Raw genomic sequence first — 21,097 nt, forward strand, 5'->3', positions numbered from 1 at the left:
GGGGCAGCCATTGTTTCTCAATATAACGCAGTCTAACCTGCACATCAGTGACTGGGGAGACAGGAACTTCGTACAGAAAGTGCTGATAAGATAGTGCTGCCAACAGAAGTTTCAATATAACTGGAGTGCAGCTCATTTTTGACTCACCCTCGTATATAAAGTACAGTAAATGGTCTTACTGTCCTTTACGGTGTACACTACAATTGTTCTATTTTTATGTGATTATTTTAATCTTTTAAAAAGTGAATGCAAAAATTAGGCTAACATAACTATCTGGGAATTTAAGTTAATGTTTTGGACCATTATGTTTATCCATTTTTCACCCCATTAAGTTGATAAATTAATATTGAGGCACCTATAAATTGCCTGACAACTGTTAAAAACTGTGCAATGATACAAATGGTATAATTAGACATTACTAAAGTGATGTAAACCACAAAATGTGTCAATTTACAAATGCTATCCAAACAGTTAGGTATATAGACAGACAGACGTGCATAACTTTTTCTTGAATAAGGGACTTTCAGCGAAGGGAACAGTGTTATGACACCTAATGCATTCTGCACTCATATCCTTTGGGGGAACATTCCTTGAAAGGTAACACAAAAAAGTAATTTAAAATCTGTCATCACAGATTGAAGAAAGAAAATGTTAAAAAATAAAATTTAAAAATAAAAAGTTAACAGAAAATTAAATAGAATGTGACTGCATAACTCCTTAATACAAAACTCTTTATATAGTAAAATGATGGCAACATAAGTGGATAGTGCATTAAATTCCTTATTAAAAGCAATTGCAGAAAAGTAATTGATTTAGAAAAATAAAATTGAACATAGTTTCTACATACCCACGCTTTTCAGTCATGACTGAAACTAGAATGTTAACCAGTTGTCGATGTGTTTTGTCTGTAATTGTGCCACTTTCTCTATTTTCTTGTAATATCTTGTCACCACCTGGCTCCTGTTGTAGGATGTCTTTGACAAGCTGTGAAATAAATTCATCAAAATGTGATGAAACTGCAGCATCTGAAATAGAAAACAGACTCTTGCATATATAATTTTTTTTAAATGTATGACTACTTAGTCTTTGCATACTTACATACTACTTATTGAACTACTTCCCAAATTACATTACCACAGATGTATTAACTAGCGACACAATTATGTTTTATTGCAAATACCTCTCTTACATAAGTAGAATCATTCTCAATTTGTGCTTTTTTAGGAGTCTGAGATGCATCCTCATTGTCAGATGAGATGGATTTTGTATTTGTAAATGACGAATACTACACAGGGGATTCTTAAAAAAGAAACAGGAATAATGGCAGTATTAGACAGAACAGAATAAAATAATAATTTTACTAACTAACCTGGAAATTTAATTTCTACCACTAAGCCACCACTTTTGACATTATAATGTTAGGCTGTTAACTTGCCTTCAAATGAGGGAAATTTGTATCTAAGCATCAAGATAGTAGAAAGTAATCTGTTTTTTTGCTTGGCATTCATTACATTAGCATAGGTCAAAAGTCACAGTGTTTGTTTACTTCAATCAGGAATGCCGATTTACAAACTGTAGCAGTAGATCGAACTTAAAAAATCTATATTTGCCTAATTCAAATCCGCTCCAGTTACATCTGGCATTTTTTAATGAGCAACAATATTTAGTTTACTTGCAATATTTATTTATTCTGAACATACAAAATTGTTTTAAGCACTTTTATTATGAAGTAGCTGTTCCCCGCGGCTCCGCACGCATAGTAGTCAAACAGAACTTTAAAAATCAATAAACAAAAAGTTATCGTTAGTTAAGCAGAGGCTAGTTATGCTCCAAAACACAGAGGTAGACCGACTTCCCACTCCTGACGTCACGCTTCCCCCTTCCCTCTGCCTACAGTCTCTGTCTCAGATTAGCGCAAATATATCGCTCCTGCAAGTGAATTACGATTGTTAGCACAAAATCAGCTGGAATGTTCAAGCAAATTATAGAAAAAAACCTGATCTAAATCTGTTAAGTAGTTCTCTCGTTCGCTAGCTAAGCGGATGTAAGATATGACCTGAGGCTGGCGCGTGAGTGAGAAGGACCCTGTCCCCCTCCCCTCTGCCCACAGCGTCTCTCTCAGATTCACACAAATAAATCAGTACCGCAAGCAAACTATGATATTTAGCACAATGAGAGAGGTCGCAAAATCAACCGGAATGTTCAAGCAAATTATAGAAAAAAAACCAATCTAAATCCGTTAAGTAGTTCTCTCATGAAAAGCGAACAGACATACAGACAGACAGATGTTATATTTTATATACATAGAGATGCTTTGATTATTTTAATATTTCTAGTGTCTAACACTTCCCCAGTTTGTATTCATGTCAAATACAATGTATTCATTACTGTGGTAACACCACATAGGCCACAATGGCTTACTAAATGCAGAGTTAGAATGTTGTGCTACTTGCTGATATTAAATCATGCAATCACTCACTCTTACTAGTTAACATTAAATTGAAATGTCTTTTGATATCTCAAATTATTAAAAAAATGTGCTGGAAATATAGTTGTGAAGAAAGCATTGATTTGTTCTTACACCCGTGGTACTTCATAACGCAGTATTTTTTTAAAGATTAAAACACCATTTGACAAATCTAAGTCCAGAAAACTTTATTAATGCAGTGATCTAACTTGTTTTAATTTTACCTGAAGGTGCAGCACCATTGCTAACTTTCCATATAATGTCAGACTTCTCTTCTAACAGTTCACTGAAGATATCTCCATCACCTTCAGCCCCTGTGTCATCCATAAAGTGTATTTCAGTGTTACTGCTGGTGTTGAATTTCTGTTTGATTTGAAAATAAACATGGAGATCAGTCCTTCCTGTTTCAAAAGCTACCTATGTGCTCATCAATTCTTAACAATTTTAAATGGACTCAATCACAAAGGAATACTTTTCTTCTGTGAGTAATTCTGAAAAAGAGGCTCCACTGAGCTTTATATATATTTTTGTGTCCTCTGTATTGTACTGTAAAAAGCATAGTAATGCTGTACTGAGGAACATTAAATCATTAAGAAAGCTGAACATAAAACGTTGGTTAAAAAACACAGTAAAAGTCTTCATGGGCAATGTATCGTATTTGACTTGTTTAACCTTAATTAAAAGCATACCACACTGATTCAGTTACATTAGTGATAAATGAAAGCAGTCTTTTCAAATCATAAAACTGAAGTTCTAATTGTGTTATGCTAGTTCCTCTGCCTTGAAACCGGCAAATAGTCTTCTTCCTGTATCGGACTATACCGCTTCAACACACTCACGATGTACATTTGCATTAATTAATACATTATTTGAAATCAAAACAAGGCAAAATGTTCAGAATTTTAATAACTCAAATTACTGGTCAAATTTGAAAGTTGGTGCTATTATGGAGAAAGATGATCCACTGTGGCCACCCCTAATGGGAGCAACCAAAAGAAGAAGGAGATTTGAAAGTTGGTGATATCACAAAATGGAGCCACTGCACCAACCTTAGAAACATTTAACAAGCCAGCTACTGTATTTCAAACTAGTAACCACTCCATTTCTGAAGGTAGCATCATCTTTTCAGTGGTACAATAAAAATATATAGTGACAACATGAGCTGCCTCAAGCATACACAATAACAAGATATTCACAGACTGAAAATGCCAAACATTACTAATGCAAGCCACTAAAGTATCAGAAATAGGATATAGCTAAATAAGTTGTGGTTAGAAACTCAAATGGGACAGATTTAATTTTAATATTATAAATGCAAAATGGTATGCTTAGCAAATTGCCACGCTATCATAGCATAAGTTTAGGACAGTTCATTTTTAACTCTGTAACAGTATGTGGGCCGAGATTTGAAATTAATTTAAATAAAGTCGAGGATTGTTTAAACTAGGGAATGGGGTGGGAGAGGGGCAGGGAGTTTAGGACAGGCCAGGTTTAGATCTATACATGGAAGAACAAACAATGATGTAGAAATGAAAATGCATAGTAATGTAAATTTTAAGCAAACATTTAAATGTAGACGGAGTAACACATTAAAAATAGCTTGCCTTAATGCTAGAAGTGTCAAAAAAAAGGTGAGTGAGTTGGAGTTGTATGTAGCAGAGCATAATTATGATATTATAGCAATAACGGAAACCTGGCTAAATAACAAAGATGGGGATGTGTGTAACATAGAGGGATACACATTTTTTAGGAAGGATAGACAGAACAGAAAAGGAGGTGGGGTTGCTGTTTATGCCAAACAGGATTTAAATGTAAGTCCTCTTCAGTTGGATGATGAGCCCCATGAGGACATGTGGCTTTGCCAGGAAAATATTAGGGAAAGAGGTCTTATTTTAGGAGTGTGTTATAGACCACCCAATTCAGACAGTAATTTCAACACTCATCTTTTTAGTAATATGAAAAAGGCAAGTTTACAGGGGGACTTTAATTATCCAAATATTAACTGGGATAACCTTGCAGAAGGAGGAGCACAAGAGCAGGAGTTTTTAGAAGTGATCAGTGACTGTTTTCTAACACAGCATGTTAAAGCACCAACAAGGGGCGAAGCCTGTCTGGATTTAGTATTTTGTAATAATCAGGATAGAATTGAGGGTGTAGAGGTGATTGAACCACTAGGGTCAAGTGATCATAATGTAATACAGTTCTCAGTATTTTGTAAGAGTACAGATGCAAAGACTAAAATTGTTAAGTTGAACTTTGGTACGGCTAATTTTGAGCAGATGTAACAATGACCAAGTAGGATACACTGGGATAAGATTTTAAGTGTGGAGACAGTCGAGGAGCAGTGGAACAGGTTTAAAAATGTTTTACATGTAATGCAGGACAGATACATACCTAAATTTGGAATTAATAGGAAATTTTAAAAAACTCCACGGTGGATTAATAAAGATTTAAAAAAGAAGTTGCAAAGGAAAAAACTGCTTTATACTGTAAGGCATATAAGACTAATGACTGCAAAGTGAATCGGAGAGCATATGAGAACATGAGGGCAACCATCAAGAAGGATATCATGGAGGCTAAAAGACAGTTGGAGAGGAATATAGCAGATAAGGTGAAAGACGACCCTAAGAGATTCTTTCAGCATTTTAGTAGTAAAAGAACAGTCAAGGAGATCCAGTGCATCAGAAACAATAAAGGGGAATTAAAAGATACAGACAGTGAAATAGCGGATGCCCTAAACTTACATTTTTCCGAGGTGTTTACAAGTGAGCAAGTGGATAACCTCCCAGAGGTAAACGGGACTACTAAGTAGGTACTGAGGGATTTGAAAATTGTAGAGGGAGAAGTGCTGCTCAGATTAAATAAGATGAAATCAAACAACTCACCAGGACCAGATAATATTTATCCTCGTGTTCTTAAGGAGGCTAGGGAGTACATATATAAACCCTTGACACATATTTTTAGGAAGTCACTGCACACAGGAGAGATTCCGAAGGACTGGAAAATGGCAAATATCATCCTATTATATAAAAAGGGTGACAGGGCAGATCCAAGCAACTATAGGCCAGTAAGCTTAACATGCATCACAGGAAAATTGATGGAAGGAATTATTAAGGATAAGATTGAGCAACACCTGGCAAGGACAGGAGTTATTCTGAACAGTCAGCATGGGTTCAGAAGAGGGAGGTCGTGTTTTACTAACATGCTGGAATTCTATGAGGAGGCAACAAAAGGATACGATCAAAGTGGAGCATATGATATTATTTATCTGGACTTTCAGAAAGCATTTGATAAGGTGCCACATGAGAGGTTGGGCATCAAATTAAAAGAAATGGGAGTTCAGGGTGATGTTTTTAGATGGGTGCAGAATTGGCTCAGACACAGGAAGCAGAGGGTGATGGTGCAAGGAACCTCATCAGAACTGGCTGATGTTAAGAGTGGTGTTCCACAGGAGTCAGTGCTATGGCCGCTGCTATTTTTAATATACTGTATATAAATGATTTAGATAGGAATATAAGTAACAAGCTGTTTAAGTTTGCAGATGATACCAAGATAGGTGGATTAGCAGATAATTTGGAATCCGTTATATCATTACAGAAGGACTTGGATAGCATACAGGCTTGAGCAAATTTGTGGCAGATGAAATTTAATGTCAGTAAATATAAAGTATTACACATAGGAAGTAATAATGTTAGGTCTGAATACAGAATGGGCGGTCGGAAAATCGAGAGTACACCTTATGAGAAGGATTTAGGAGTCATAGTGGACTCTAAGCTATTGACTTCCCGACAGTGTTCAGAAGCCATTAAGAAGGCTAACAGAATGTTAGGCTATATAGCACGATGTGTGGAGTACAAGTCCAAGGAGGTTATGCTCAACCTTTATAATGCACTGGTGAGGCCTCATCTTGAGTACTGTCTGCAGCTTTGGTCTCCAGGCCACAAAAAGGACATAGCAGCACTAGAAAAGGTCCAGAGAAGAGCGACTAGGCTGATTCCAGGGCTACAGGGGTTGAATTATGAGGAAAGATTAAAAGAGCTGAGCCTATACAGTTTAAGCAAAATAAGATTAAGAGGTGACATGATTGAAGTGTTTAAAATTATGAAGGGAATTAGTACCGTGGATCGAGACTGTTATTTTAAAATGAGTTCATCAAGAACATGGGGACACAGTTGGAAACTTGTTAAGGGTAAATTTCGCACAAACATTAGGAAGTTTTTCTTTACACAAAGAACGATGGACACTTGGAATAAGCTACCAAACAGTGTGGTTGACAGTAAGACGTTGGGGACTTTCAAAACACGACTTGATGTTTTTTTGGAAGAAATAAGTGCATAGGACTGGCGAGCTTTGTTGGGCTGAATTGCCTGTTCTCGTCTAGAGTGTTCTAAAAGCGGATACATTTTTTGTATGTCCAAAATTTCTGGAACAAATTTTTAAGAAAAAGTATACCGGTCATAAAGTATCGAAGCCAGAAAACAATTAACGAAATTGTCACCTTATTTCCACGGCATGCACAACCTACAATTCCAAATTGGGGTCAATTTCCTAGATGTCCAGTTTACCCCACAGGTCTGTGAAGAGGTGCATTACAATGAAAATTAACTTGGTGGACGGAGTGCATTGTGAGGAGTGCATTCGTATTGAATAATACTGAAAATAAAACATTATGATGCTTTGAACACTAACACTAGGAATTTTGCCATGTAGGCTCTAGGTGACAGTAGTAGTAGTTTTAATAGTATTGTCATGTCTGAAACAGACTGTGCTAGGATACCCCCATTGAATAATGGCAGTGTAAATGCTGTTAACAGTCAGGACTTTCTCTCTGTCTCTCCTTCTGTTAATGAAGTTGCTCCAGCCATTATCTTCTCCAGATGCTATTGGAGCGTGCAGAAATTTGGAGGGTGAAAGATAACAGAAGAGTGCAATTTAAAAGTCCCAGGGTTACGCAAGTCAAGTGTTGTGCTGCTCCAGTGTGTTTGGGGTCCTGTGGTTGTGGGGTTTTCAAATGTCTGAGTATGGTGACACTTTTATAACTTTAACATAATATTATTTTGGTACCATGAACCAAAGTGTTTAACTAGGAGATTCACTTCCCCCTAGTGCTAGAAATCTCTGGGGAACAAAGAACTTTCTCAGTGTTTCTACTGACAGAGCCCAAGAAATACTTTCTCACAAACTGGTACAGCATAATAATGAAAACAAAAAGGAATAATGTGTAATGAACAGGAAAATTAAATAATGTAGCATAATATTGAACAAAAATAAAATATATACCATTAAACAATATGTTATACTTTTAAAGCTTGAATACCTTGACCGCGGTGACATCTTTTGGGTACTCTGGTATTCCTACTACATCCCCAAAGAAGTGCAGAATAGGTTAATTACCATTTCCAAACTGGCCTTGTATGAGTGTTAATGTGGACTGTGATGGACTGTTGCCTTTTGCTGGGCTCTCTGCTGCCTAACATGTAGTTTTGTCTGCACAGGCTTCACTCCCCAATGAACTTGAACTTGTTTAATTGGGTTTGAAAATGTTATGTTAAATTAAGAAATTTGCTCATATTATACTTAAAATACTAACAATAGCAGAGGGCAGCATGGTGGCGCAGTGGTAGATAGATAGATAGATAGATAGATAGATAGATAGATAGATAGATAGATAGATAGATAGATAGATAGATAGATAGATAGATAGATAGATAGATAGATAGATACTTTATTAATCCCAAGGGGAAATTCACTGCTGCCTCGCAGTAAGGAGACGTGGGTTCACTTCCCAGATCCTCCCTGCGTGGAGTTTGCATGTTCTCCCCGTGTCTGCGTGGGTTTCCTCTGGGTGCTCCGGTTTCCTCCCACAGTCCAAAGACATGCAGGTTAGGTGTATTGGCGATTCTAAATTGTCCCTAGTGTGTGCTTGGTGTGTGGGTGTGTGCCCTGCGGTGGTCTGGTGCCCTGCCCGGGATTTGTTCCTGCATTGCACCCTGTGCTGGCTAGGATTGGCTCCAGCAGACCCCCGTGACCCTGTGAGGATATAGTGGGTTGGAAGATGACTGACTGACTGACTGACAATAGTAGAGGTGTTTTTTTTTAAATTAAGAATTACCTTGTGCTTTCATACAGTCTAAGGAGTTGTATTTCAGTTGCTGATGTGGTGCAACCTCATTGTCCAACCTGTCTGTATCATCATCATGCCTTCTATCCACTATAATATTCATCAGTTCTTAATATTCATCTACACTTGTGTAAATGTTTTACTGTTGTGAAGTGAATTCACAAACAAGACAAAATGTGGATAAGCCTGTTTAATCCAACTCAGGAAGTACATTCCTAGTATCAGTGGTCTCCTTTTGACAACATTTGACAAAGGTCTTGTTGCAAGTCCCAAAAATTCACTTGTTCTCTGTTGCCTCTTACATTGAACATTTAATGGATTATTTAATTTTTTTATCTTACTCTTCTATCCACTATAATATTCATCAGTTCTTAATATTCATCTACACTTGTGTAAATGTTTTACTGTTGTGAAGTGGATTCACAAACAAGACAAAATGTGGATAAGGCTTCCTAAATATAGCCACAGTGCTGGCCAAGAGGCTAACCCAATCCACCTTAAAACACAAAATGTCCCAAAATATAGCTAAACACCCACAGGAAAGGATCCTTATAACCCTTGCTTCTGGACAAAAAGGCAAACAAAAATCATTATAAATATATACATTTTTTAACAGAAAAATACAAAAATTCAAGAAAATGCTCAAAAGTGCAAAAACAGGCAAAAACAATTGCCTTAAAGGCAACCATACAGCAAACAGCAGCCAATACACAATTCAATAATCAGATTCCTAAAGACCAAAGTAAGAAGTTGGCAAAACTAGGAGATTCAAAAGAAAATATCAATACTCACAAAGAACTGCAAACAAATGCAATGATCCACTGGCTAGGTCTCTCATTGTAGCTCCAGATAAGGGCAGAAGGGAGGACCTAGCAGCAGTGAAATTTGGGTGGCCCTGCCTCCTAGGGCTCCACCTACAATATAGGCAGAACCGAGGCACAGAGAATAATTACAAAAATAGCTGAAAATAATGACAATAAAACATAAAATACACATTAATTCATGCCATTACATAACAGCTGCATTTTCAATTTTTTCAGACACTTCCCAGAATTTATCTTCTAGTGCCTTGTAATGGCATGGTCTGTAATCAGTGGCCCATGAAATAATGAATGGTTAAATAGTTAGTTGATTTGTGCTTCTTTTGGTACTTTTAATGATCCTTTCACAATTGTGAACACTGCCAAAAGAAACACAATATGTGATAGTGACCTCAAGTCCTGAGTAGGAACTACAGCAAGTTTCCATCTATTAATTAGTAAATGAGTGTGACTTTAATGTAAATGATTTAAACTGTCAAGCTTTTCACTGTACATGGAGTTTGAAAATCACTTCTCTGGTTATATAAGGTGTCTTAGTTGAGGAAGTAAACTGACTGAGCCAACTGAAACATCCATAAAGGTTTTACTTTATCAGGTTCTAGTAAACACCACCATTGTAGAAAAATGTTGCTCCTGTTTGTAACATAATGGAATCAATATGTATAATTTTTGGAGTAAAATTAATTTTTCATTACAATGTGTAGTTTTTGTTATTTTATGAGGTAATTTTGGCGCGTTTTTGGAGATAATTTTTATCCAGTTGCCTCCATTTTGTATGTTATTTTTATGAGCACTGTCATGTTATTTTTAGAAGCAACATCTGTTGCTAGTCACAATATTCGAACAATACACAGCACGTGAGCTTGTCACATTTCCCACTATTTAAGATGGCGGTACACTTCACCTAGAGTACAGTTTAACTTATGAGAGAAAAGATGAACAAATCTAACGGTGTACTTAAAATTTTTGAATTTGTTTTCAATTCTTGGATTTTGATTTCTGGTTGCTGCTTAGGCTTTGTTTATGAGGTACTTCTTACACTGGCGACGGACTGGCTTCACTTCACAGGTTCCCCATAATTAATAGTTTACATCTCTTAAAATAAACTTCATAACAGTGATGTGACAATATACAGAAGGACAGCAAGTAGTATATAATATATAAGTACCTAAAATATATTCAATTCTTATATTTCCTGCCTCTTGATATTCCTCACATTTAGACTGGTTCAGTTTAGGTGGGTACAGGCTGCATCTTTATTACCTCTGACCTGTTGGTGAAAATAGGAGATGAAAGAAACGCTAAGAATTAGAAAATTTCTTTAGACATGTGTCAAGTCATTATCATGGTTCAAATTAAAGGAAAGTGATGTCATATTTATTTGAATTCAATTGAATGATAATGAGACTGGTGAAACAGTTGATTAGGGTTTTGTGGTGTAAAAATACTACCCCCAAAATCAAAATTGGATGTAAAATATTATACATTGATGCAATGAAAAAGTACTGGAAATCTGCAGAAAGTGTTTTACCAAATGGCTGTTCTTGATCATTTTTACTGATATCAATTGACAGGTAAAAATGGCCCAGTTTGGAGTAACAAGCAAGTTAACTGATACATTCAATTAACTGAAAACATGGCGTGGTAAGTATTTGAACATGAGAGAAGGATGAAAGTTGTTCTATACATGCCATGGTTATCAGGAACCCAAATTCACCTAGCCTGCGGATTAAGAGAACATGCCAGTGATTTTAAACGTAGAGACACTAACAAGCCTATTATGTCCCTTTTACTAGCAGTCAGCAGAATGTGTGTAGTGATTCTACATGTATACTTGCAGAGCTTCTGTAAGTTTGAATAAAGTAATTGAAATTCTCAACAGCCATATAGGTTTACATACAGTATAGGCTTGTTTTTTCTACTAAACTGCTTAATTTTACGTTGATTTTACATTTCAGCACTTCAGCCACACATTATCAGTCTTTTGACTTGGTGTCTTTCTTACTTCCTTTATATAGTCTGCCATATCACTTTGCTCCTCACTGGTCTTATAAGCACCTCTCAATTGTTACTCATCCGCCACTAATTAACAGCATATTTATTTATAGATAGATAGAATATGCTTAACAGCAAATTTTATGTTCATTCACTCCTCGTTGTAATTCTACAGCCTCTGTCTTTAATTGTGCTGTGAGTGTTTAAACAGGAGACCCCCAACAATAAAGGGAGTTGTGTGCCCCTGCTTTAAACTACTATCAGGTAGGAAGGTTCTGTTAATTAGGAATGAGGGGGTCAAATGGCCATAATAGGAACTTATTGGTTTGTATGTTTTTATTTTATATAGAGTCAGCTTTCTTGAAATTCCTTATGGATATACCAAAGTAATGCCTGCATTTGTGTTCTTAAATGTTAAGTTTACAGTGCGTACATAGTGAAAACAAAATGGACCAATTAAAAAAGACTTGCTGAGATTTTAATACTTTTAAACCTGTACACTGGTCTACAAAAAATGTTTTTTTGTTTGCTTTTGGGAACTTCATATATGAAATCGGAATTAAGCTAGCATGTCAGGTTTTTGAAATACACATCATTGAAGTTTTGACACATTTGAATATCTATATAATATATCAACACGATATCTGGAGTTTGGACTATGTCCCACCAAAATTGTTTTGATGTGTTTATTCTGAAAACAAACCAGAAGATGATATCAGAGACACGTTAAAGCATATTTATGTCAATTTACCTCAATATAAAAGTGAGGTCAGCGTACCCAAAAATGTTGGAGGCAATCGATTTTGCGCTTGTACTGCACATCCATCTCTCTTTGCAAGAACCAACAGTAGTCACCCATCATGCTCGGAGTGAATTTTTCCAAATATCAGTTTTCCGGATTAATAAAGTATCTATCTATCTATCTATCTATCTATCTATCTATCTATCTATCTATCTATCTATCTATCTATCTATCTCATTTATATCTTGATGAAATCTTTCCCCATAATCATCTCTGACATTGCTTAGATTTGGTGGAAAAAAGTCGAGATGAGAATGTAAAAAATGCGTCTTCAGTGACATTCTGGCTCCCGTAAGCTATTATACTTTCAGCATATTCTCCACAAGCTCAGTATAATTCTCTGCTCTGTGACTGTCAAAAAAATTCTGGACAACCTGCACGAATGAGGGTGCTGAGTCAGTTGGCTTCAGTTTCCTTTTGAACTCATCGTCAAGCATTAGCTCACGGATTTCATGGCCAACAAAAACACCTTCCTTAGTTTTGGCTTCACTTTTCTTGAGACCAAACTTATTTCTTAAATGCTAAAATGCATCGCCTTTATTGTCCAGTCACCTTAGTTGTCCAAGACCTGGAACATCATAACTAAAAAATGTGACGTGCTGGACGAAAATGGTTTTCAGATTTGCAGTCAGCAAGTGAAATTTGTTAAGTACAGATGAAAGAATCCCAGTAGCAAAATGCTTGTTGACCAGTGAATATTATACATCTAGTAATAAATTTCATACTAGAATGTGTAAGTTTTTAACATCACCTTTTCTGAACATGGCAAGTTTTACAGTGGTTGTTGGTATTCTGTGCAATTGACATTATGTCCCCAATACCAGTTAGTGAGATGATAATCATTCAGGAAAAAAAGCACACCACCTTCTCAGATAAATTCAAATGAACGTTCAAACTATTAAATATTCACACTAAGTTAAAAATAAGTCGTTCCTGTAAATAGTCAGAATCAACAGCCATGCACATGCCTGCCCTCATGTACTGTTCATTACAATGCACAGTTCTACGTTACCAGAATTAGCCACGCTAATGTTTGTAGAACTATAAATGGTATTCACACTCAGATCTACAACATTAAAGTATAATATTACATTTTTAAAAGCTAAAATCATTTTTATTTCTGTATTTTCTGAAATTTTCAATGACCCTCTACAGTAGTAACAAATCAGATATTCAGTAAATTACTTTCTATTATACTTCAGATATTTCTTTTCCTCTATCTCCACATCTTCCTCTTGCTTATTGTTTACTCTTAATTTCTCAACAGCACCATTAAAAATTGTCTTATTGAGACTTTAACAAAGCTACTGTCTTTACTGGTAGAGGGCAGGACATGGAAGGCAGCATCATTGCCACTAACTCACCATGTCATGGCTTTTCTCACCTTAATTAGATCGTGTAACCAACACTAGTTAAATGAAAAGCAATAGATCAATTTTACGAATAATAATTAAAAACATAAATCTTTCAGTGGCTTGTTTGATATTCCTTTCTCATGATTAATGTATTTCCACTCAGCATAGAACCAACTTCTCCTTAAAACATTATGACAAATATCAATCCACTATTTTATGTCAACATTTTTTTAATTTTCCTTTTCACAAATCTTGAATGGAGAAATTTGACAACTTTTCCATACCTGAAAGATATTGTGAAAGAATTGCTGAAGATGCAGAAAAGTGAAGCACATTGGAAGTTCAAAAGTCAATTTGGCAGTAATTTTAAGGACAGTTCAGTACCCAGAGTGTGTGCTTATAAATGTAGTTGCCTTGCTTATACTATGATCAGAATTCTGGCTGCAGATTCACATAGTTCTCATTATGATGTTCAAAGTGATGATAAAGAATAAAGCTGGGTAGCAAGTCCAGTGTTTGGGTTTCAATTTAAGACAGAAACCATCTCCTCTCACCACTGAAGAGCACATTCTTTTACATACTCTTCCTCACTCATGCTGATAATTTTGAAAATATCAGTTATTTTGAGCTGAGCTGAGCTCATGATACTATTTGTGAGTTGACTCTAACTATGCTTAATTTTTTTGAACACTTACTTTCTTTTCCTTCTCAAAAAAATTGGATATCAGCATGATTTGTATATTGCATACTGGCCACAATTTTCAAGAAAATATGAGGCTCTTAGATTTGTGGAATTGCTTAGTACTTACACAACTGTAAAACAGCATGTTGCAAGCCAATGTCCCCTCTCAGTAGGACCTCATTTATTCTGTGGCAGCTCCTTTCATCAAACTACAGATCCTTTTTCTAAATCTCTGTGTATATGAGCTCCACATTAGAGTTAAGTGCTATGACTAAATAATATTATAGTCCAAACTCTGCATTTAGTTCCTATACATTCTAACTCAATGTCATTTTCCTTTCTTCCCTAAACAGGGAGCTTGCAGATCTGGTACAGACTAAATAAACTGAAGGAGCCAGACGTCTTTTTTACAAACACTGTCAACCTGGCAAATGCACAGGTTCACCAAGTTCGGATTAACCGAGAAGGCAGAGACATTTATGTACAGGTAAGCTAAAAAGGTGTAATTGAGTTAATCCTTCATTATGTCTGTTACCAGTGGAAACCAGTGCTTGTAGTAAACTGGGTTATAGCATTCCTATATTCAGTGGAACACTGGAGCATTATTGGTCTTATTTGTATAGGAATAAACCGTAAAGGCAATAAACATGTGTTAAAAAAAAGATCTTGGTAAATGCCTTCTTATGCCTACCACACTAAACTGAAAGTACGTTAATATTTATTATATAAGATGTAGCCAAAGCATGGAAAATAGTAGCATAATAAGAGATCACAAACAGCACAATCAAAATCATAACGCCAAAAAGAGTTGGAGTCAAAACGTTCAAAAACGAAAGGCAGACAATAAGAGATGATCAGGTAAGCAAAAAAAGGTTTAGGAATCTGTGAACATGGATAGGTAAGTGAGCAAAAGGTGACTTTAATATCCTATGGTGTTGTAAACAGTATGTCACAACATCCAAGGACACGCTTTTAATAACACAGGAGCAGTCCTAAGGATGGGAGTACAAAGTGGAGCAACCTGATAATAAACAAATATGGTGACAGAACTGGTACAAATATGTAAAGAAAACAAAACGTATACAAATAATGGAAACAAACAAACAAAACAAATGCATTTATGTGGAGAAAGAAATTAAGATGATGCAAAAAAATTGAAATACATCAAAATTCACAGTAACACCTAATTTACAATGTGAACACAGAAAAGAATGTGCACCATCTTGACAATGCACTAACTATGATGAATTCTAGATAATGTAACATAGTAGCATTGATTTGTAGACTAATGTTCTGACGATTTTTGACTCACACTTCCCTAATTTCCATGTTTGTATTGGTATTCAATAAATATTCTTTTGTCCTCTAACATCTCAGAAGCATGTGTGTTAAGTTGATGAGCTTCTCTAACCTGATCCTGTATGACAAAGTGTACATCTTAGTGTGATGACTGTCCATTCAAAATTTGGCTGTTATTTTCCATGGCATGCAGGCAGAGAAGGTTCCAGTTCCCTGTGATTGCTGTATTTTACTCAATATATAGTAGATGTAGTCATAGAACTGTCCTTTTAAAATGCTTAATATTAACTTCATTTTTCTTAAGGACAAACTTTTCCCAGAAAGCAGTGCAATTTTTACTCTGCTTTTCTTGAGTAGTAACTTTATAATATTGATGAAGTGCAAGAATAATATATAACCCGATAAACAGTTCCTATCTTGATTTTTTGCTGTGTAGTATATTGTGAAAACAATCCTAGTATATCTCCAGGTGGAGAGTAGTTCCAGTATCTACATTAGAATACATTAGAATATATAACAAATGTGTTTCAATTTCAGAAAGAGAAATACACAAGGGAAGGATAAACACAAAAAATCAGGATTTCCAAGAAAAACATAACAAATACAACACAGCTGTTATCCCACTGCACCTTCTTCCACAGTTTTCAGCCTCTGTCTGTGTAGGCTGATAGCCACCTCACATGTTCACCACCCATATGCCACCAAAGAACTTTTTTTTTAAGTAGGTGTTAATTATTCCAACTCTATGCATTGCAGAAGTTTTATAATATGACAGTGAAGCATCGGTTTTAGTATAACAAAAGTATAAGGTTTAAAAAATCTGTTCAATCAGAAATGCAATCCATCCGATATATCACAGAAACAGTTAATATTTGCAGTAAGGAGACCAGGGGCCTCATGTATAACGTCATGTATAGAATTCACACTAAAACATGTCATATGGACAAAAGTGGAAATGTGCGCATGCACAAAAAAATTCAAATGTACAAAACTGTGCGTAAGTCAACTTCCACGCATCTTCCACTCCGTAAATCCCAATCAGCATGAAATGTAACGCATGTGCACGCGCCTGCCGTCCCACCTGACTCCTCCCAGAATTTTGCATATTTGAAAATGTAAATCAATATAAATAGCTCTTTCAGTTGAGTCTTTTGTTAAAAGACAATGGCAAAAGCACATATAAAAAGAAGCATTTCACCAAATGCGAAGTGGAGGCCCTACTCAGTGAAGTGTAGGCAAGGAAAAACATACTTTTTGGTGTCTTAGGCATTGGTTTGAGCAACAAAACTCAAAAGTTCAAGTTCAGAAAGTTGCACAGTGCCCAAAATTAAAAAGAAGTGGTCAGATGTCAATGTCAAAGTGAAAATGCAAGTCATAGCCCACTGTCTGAGTGTCATACGGAAGCATATTAGAGCACAGAGAAAAAAAAAATAGGGACACAGTGAACAAAAAAGGTCAAAATATTGACTTTAATCTTGAAATTTCCACTTTAATCTTGTAGTTTATTTAGTCATTAATGTAGAATGTCATAAACTTCATCTTAAAATTGATGTGTAATTTACTAGAGTTTCTCAAATCCCATTGTAACTAAAGTAGCACATTAAATGCTTCGTATTATGTGTGTTCTATGTGTGTGTGAATCACTACGTGCTTCTTAAACGGGCTTTCTCTTTCACAGACAGGAGCGAGCAGGCAGTGATCGCCACACAGAATGTATTACATTCATGATATTGTGGCATGTAGCAGTACTGTGTCTGTCAAACATACCAACCCCCAATTCCTGTTCTTCCATTTTCTTTCTCCACGTAACTCATAGGCACACAATGAGCTCTGCAATAAATGTAAAACCAGATGTAAGATTAGAATGCAGATGCTGTAAAACTTTTATGGAACATTGAAATATCTTCACTATACATGTTTAATTATAGTTATTGTCTCAGGAAATTTCCCAAGCAAAGCCAGGAAACACAGCCAGTATTATAGATAGATAGATAGATAGATAGATAGATAGATAGATAGATAGATAGATAGATAGATAGATAGATAGATATTTTATTAATCCCAAGGGGAAATTATATACAGTACATATATATATAGTATATACAGTATGTATATATTTATAATATCTACATTTATACTTATAGATATTAAAGCACACAATCTTTAGTTGTGCAGTATAATTCAGTAATTCTTAAACAGCATTTTATTCTGTGAGCTGTAGGCTACAGGAATATTATAAGAATATTATAAGATTGAAATTGAACATGAATATATTCATCAGTAATACTACATAATAGCAAAATAACAACTGTTTTACGAATTACCACCCTGAGACTTTGGTCTGAATCCTTCTTTTCAGAGTTAGATATAGGTTTTCTGTGAGACTCCAAATTACTAACACAGCCCAAAAATATCCTTTTAGATTGGTTAGCAACTCTTAATTTCAGAGTGAGCGATTGTTGGTCTAATCCAGAATTAGTTCCTTCCTAGTAGGTATTATTTCTGTGATGCACTTTGTATCCCTAAAATGCTGACCTAGACAGAACTGTATCAGTATAAAATGAAGTAAACTTTCTGCCAAAGCTTTATTTTACAAGGATGTGTACATTACAAATAATTAACTGCAAAATTAAAATAATTACCTGCAAATTAATGACACATTTTAAGAATGGTATTCTTTCAGGTCAGAAGGACAGAAGTTTCAAAGTAAGATAGTTCTGACTCAGGAATCCTGATGCCCTAGAGTTTATGTTGATTAGCACGTGTGAGTAAAAGTTTCACTGTACTCTGTACACGTGACAGTAAACCCATTAAAAATACTAATAACACAATCACTAACAAGTATGTACATTTTTACTACAGTTTAGTTTGTCTTAAGCTGTTCCAGCTTTACAATTATATCTTATGCTTTAAGAACCTATAAATGAACAATACAATATTGCGCTACTAATATTTCCATTAGTGATTTTAAAGAAACATGTGCAGTTTTTTTTTTCTAAACTCACCAGGTTGTTCACTTTTCTTTTTCTTGGCAGATTGATCAAAATGTAAATACAAGATACACTCTTTCCTCTGACTCTGAATTGACAGCAATCAATTCCCTGACCCTGGGCAAAACCACAGGTAACAGTTTTTTTTTTTGTTTTTGTAGCATAACAAGTGTGCATTCGGAATGTTTTTGCGGTGAACTACATTTTTAGGTTGACATATCATCATTCATTTTAAGACACTGAATATTACAATTTAAATTGTTTCCCTAACATGGTGTATAATATGCATTCAGAATACACTACAAGTATTTATCTGGTGACTCTTTCATCCAGTTGGACCACTGGTATGTTAAATGTCCTGCTCGGGATCAAACAGGGAATTAGAGGTGGGGATTGAACTGGGAATCTCTGTGGTTTACAGTCCAATTTCTTATACAAGTGACCACACATGCCAATATGAATATAAACCTCACCCCCATCCGCACTGTAAGGTAAAATAAATGCTTTTATGAAAAAATGAGTGAGGGTGAAAATATTATAGGTTTTTCCTATAATATGGAGTGGAGTTACAGGTGATTTGCACTTTCTTAAGATTTCATTCATAACGATTCCATTATAAGGCAGGAGGATAATCACCACTTAATCATCTTAATAGTCTCTTTGTTCTCTTTTATGCTCTCTATCAGTGTCTTGTTGGTCTCAGTTCAGTATTTGATTATAGAAGCCTAACCTTAATATAACTTATAAATGAAAGATGTTACTGTTTAAAGGCTTGAGATCCTTCAGTGTTACCAGCCAGTGATGGCTTCTCTCTAAGAAGATGAGTTTGACAGCCCAGACTTTTAAGAACACATTTCTCTAATAACTTACTGTTTCCCATTATTAAATACTAACTGTGCAAGTCCGTGCTGTAAAAAGCCCGGAGTCCTAGAAACTATTGAAATCGTCAGAAAAAAGCTGAAATTTAGAGATGTCAGGTAATTGAGAGGAACTACTCTTGGCGTCTCTCTCCTAGGAGGTTTGTTTTGCGGACATGCTCGCATCATTTGTGTATTAGCGGCTAAGCGACTGTCTTTCTTTGGAGGTTTCGTTTTGACGACGTGCTCGCCTCGCTTGTGTATTAGCAGCAGGAGGAAAAGTAAAAGGGATACCCTTTTGCTGACGTGCTGGCCCAGCTTTTGTATTAGCAGCTAAGCGAATTCTGTTTCCTCGGAGGTGGAGCCCTTAACCCGACTACACGTCTCACTTCCAGGCCGGACAGACAGACACACACACTTCCACGCATAGTCGTTTATCTATACTAATAAAAGGCAAAGCCCTCACTGACTCACTGACTGACTGACTGACTGACTGACTGACTGACTGACTGACTCACTCACTCACTCACTCACTCACTCACTCACTCATCACTAATTCTCCAACTTCCCGTGTAGGTAGAAGGCTGAAATTTGGCAGGCTCATTCCTTACTGCTTACTTACAAAAATTAGGCAGGTTTCATTTCGAAATTCTACACGTAATGGTCATAACTGGAACCTGTTTTTTGTCCATATACTCAAATGGAGTAGGCGGAGTCACGTATCGCGTCATCACGCCTCCTACATAATCACGTGAACTAAAAACAAGGAAGAGATTTACAGCACGAGTCAAACGCGGGAACGAAGGTAAATGACGTTAATTTTTGAGTGTCTTTTAATACTGTGTAAGTATACATATTAACACATGTGCAATTAAACGTGTGCATTTACGGGGTGATTTCTCAGGCTTAAAAGCTCGCCTTTTATTAAAGAGGTAAATGCAAACTGTTTTCATTCTGAAGGGCACAAACCACGTTAGATTTCATGCTCAAGAGTAAACTCAGCACACAGCTTGGTCATATTACAACCGGTTCATTTTCTTCAGTTTAAAAAGGTTTACTTTTCTTCTTAATAAAATTTTTAAAGCAGTACTTCGCCGCTGCGAAGCGCGGGTATTTTGATATATATCAAAATATATTGCGTCATCACGCCTCCCATGTAAGCACATGAACTGACCCGCTGCCGTTTGCAATGCCATATTCGCGAGATACAAGTTTAATGAGAAGACACGAGGTATGGACATCGCAACATCACACAAGACAGCGGCTCACGTGAAGTGACTGAACGCAGCAGGAGTGATCACTTCGATGAATCAAACCTGTTCAAAAAACACATTACACAATTGATAAGGTACAAAAACAATATGAAACCGATTGTGGATTTGCGTACAGCCACTGAAACTTTGTGATGGCACGAGACTTCAGGTCACGTGTCTGCAAAAGAACGTCATTGAGGCAACTATGTTTACTGGCGGTGGCTCAGGGGAGACAGTTTTTATTCCTCGCATCCCCGTTATACCCTCTGATCTCCCATTTCAATTCAAACGCCTCCAATTTCCACTAAGGCTCTGCTTCGCAATGACAATTAATAAGTCTCAGGGAGAGACCCTACAAAAGGATGGCATTGATTTGAGGCAAGACTGATTTTCACATAGCAAACTGTACGTTGCATGCTCAACAGTAAGCTACCACACAGCTTGGTCATATTACA

The 21,097-nt window shown here is 36.1% G+C and overlaps 1 protein-coding gene across 1 annotated transcript in view; it reads left to right on the forward strand.

Annotated features, from left to right (window-relative positions):
- The window catches only part of cntnap5b (contactin associated protein family member 5b), a 544,617-nt gene that overhangs the window by 494,297 nt on the left and 29,223 nt on the right, over window positions 1–21,097 (forward strand). The window contains exons 20-21 of the mRNA XM_028807238.2: window positions 14,597–14,730; window positions 18,578–18,665. Coding sequence (XP_028663071.1) covers window positions 14,597–14,730; window positions 18,578–18,665 — 222 coding nt within the window. The remainder of the gene's footprint in view (window positions 1–14,596; window positions 14,731–18,577; window positions 18,666–21,097) is intronic.

The sequence above is a fragment of the Erpetoichthys calabaricus genome, chromosome 8, assembly GCF_900747795.2.
Source record: "Erpetoichthys calabaricus chromosome 8, fErpCal1.3, whole genome shotgun sequence".
NCBI lineage: Eukaryota > Metazoa > Chordata > Cladistia > Polypteriformes > Polypteridae > Erpetoichthys > Erpetoichthys calabaricus.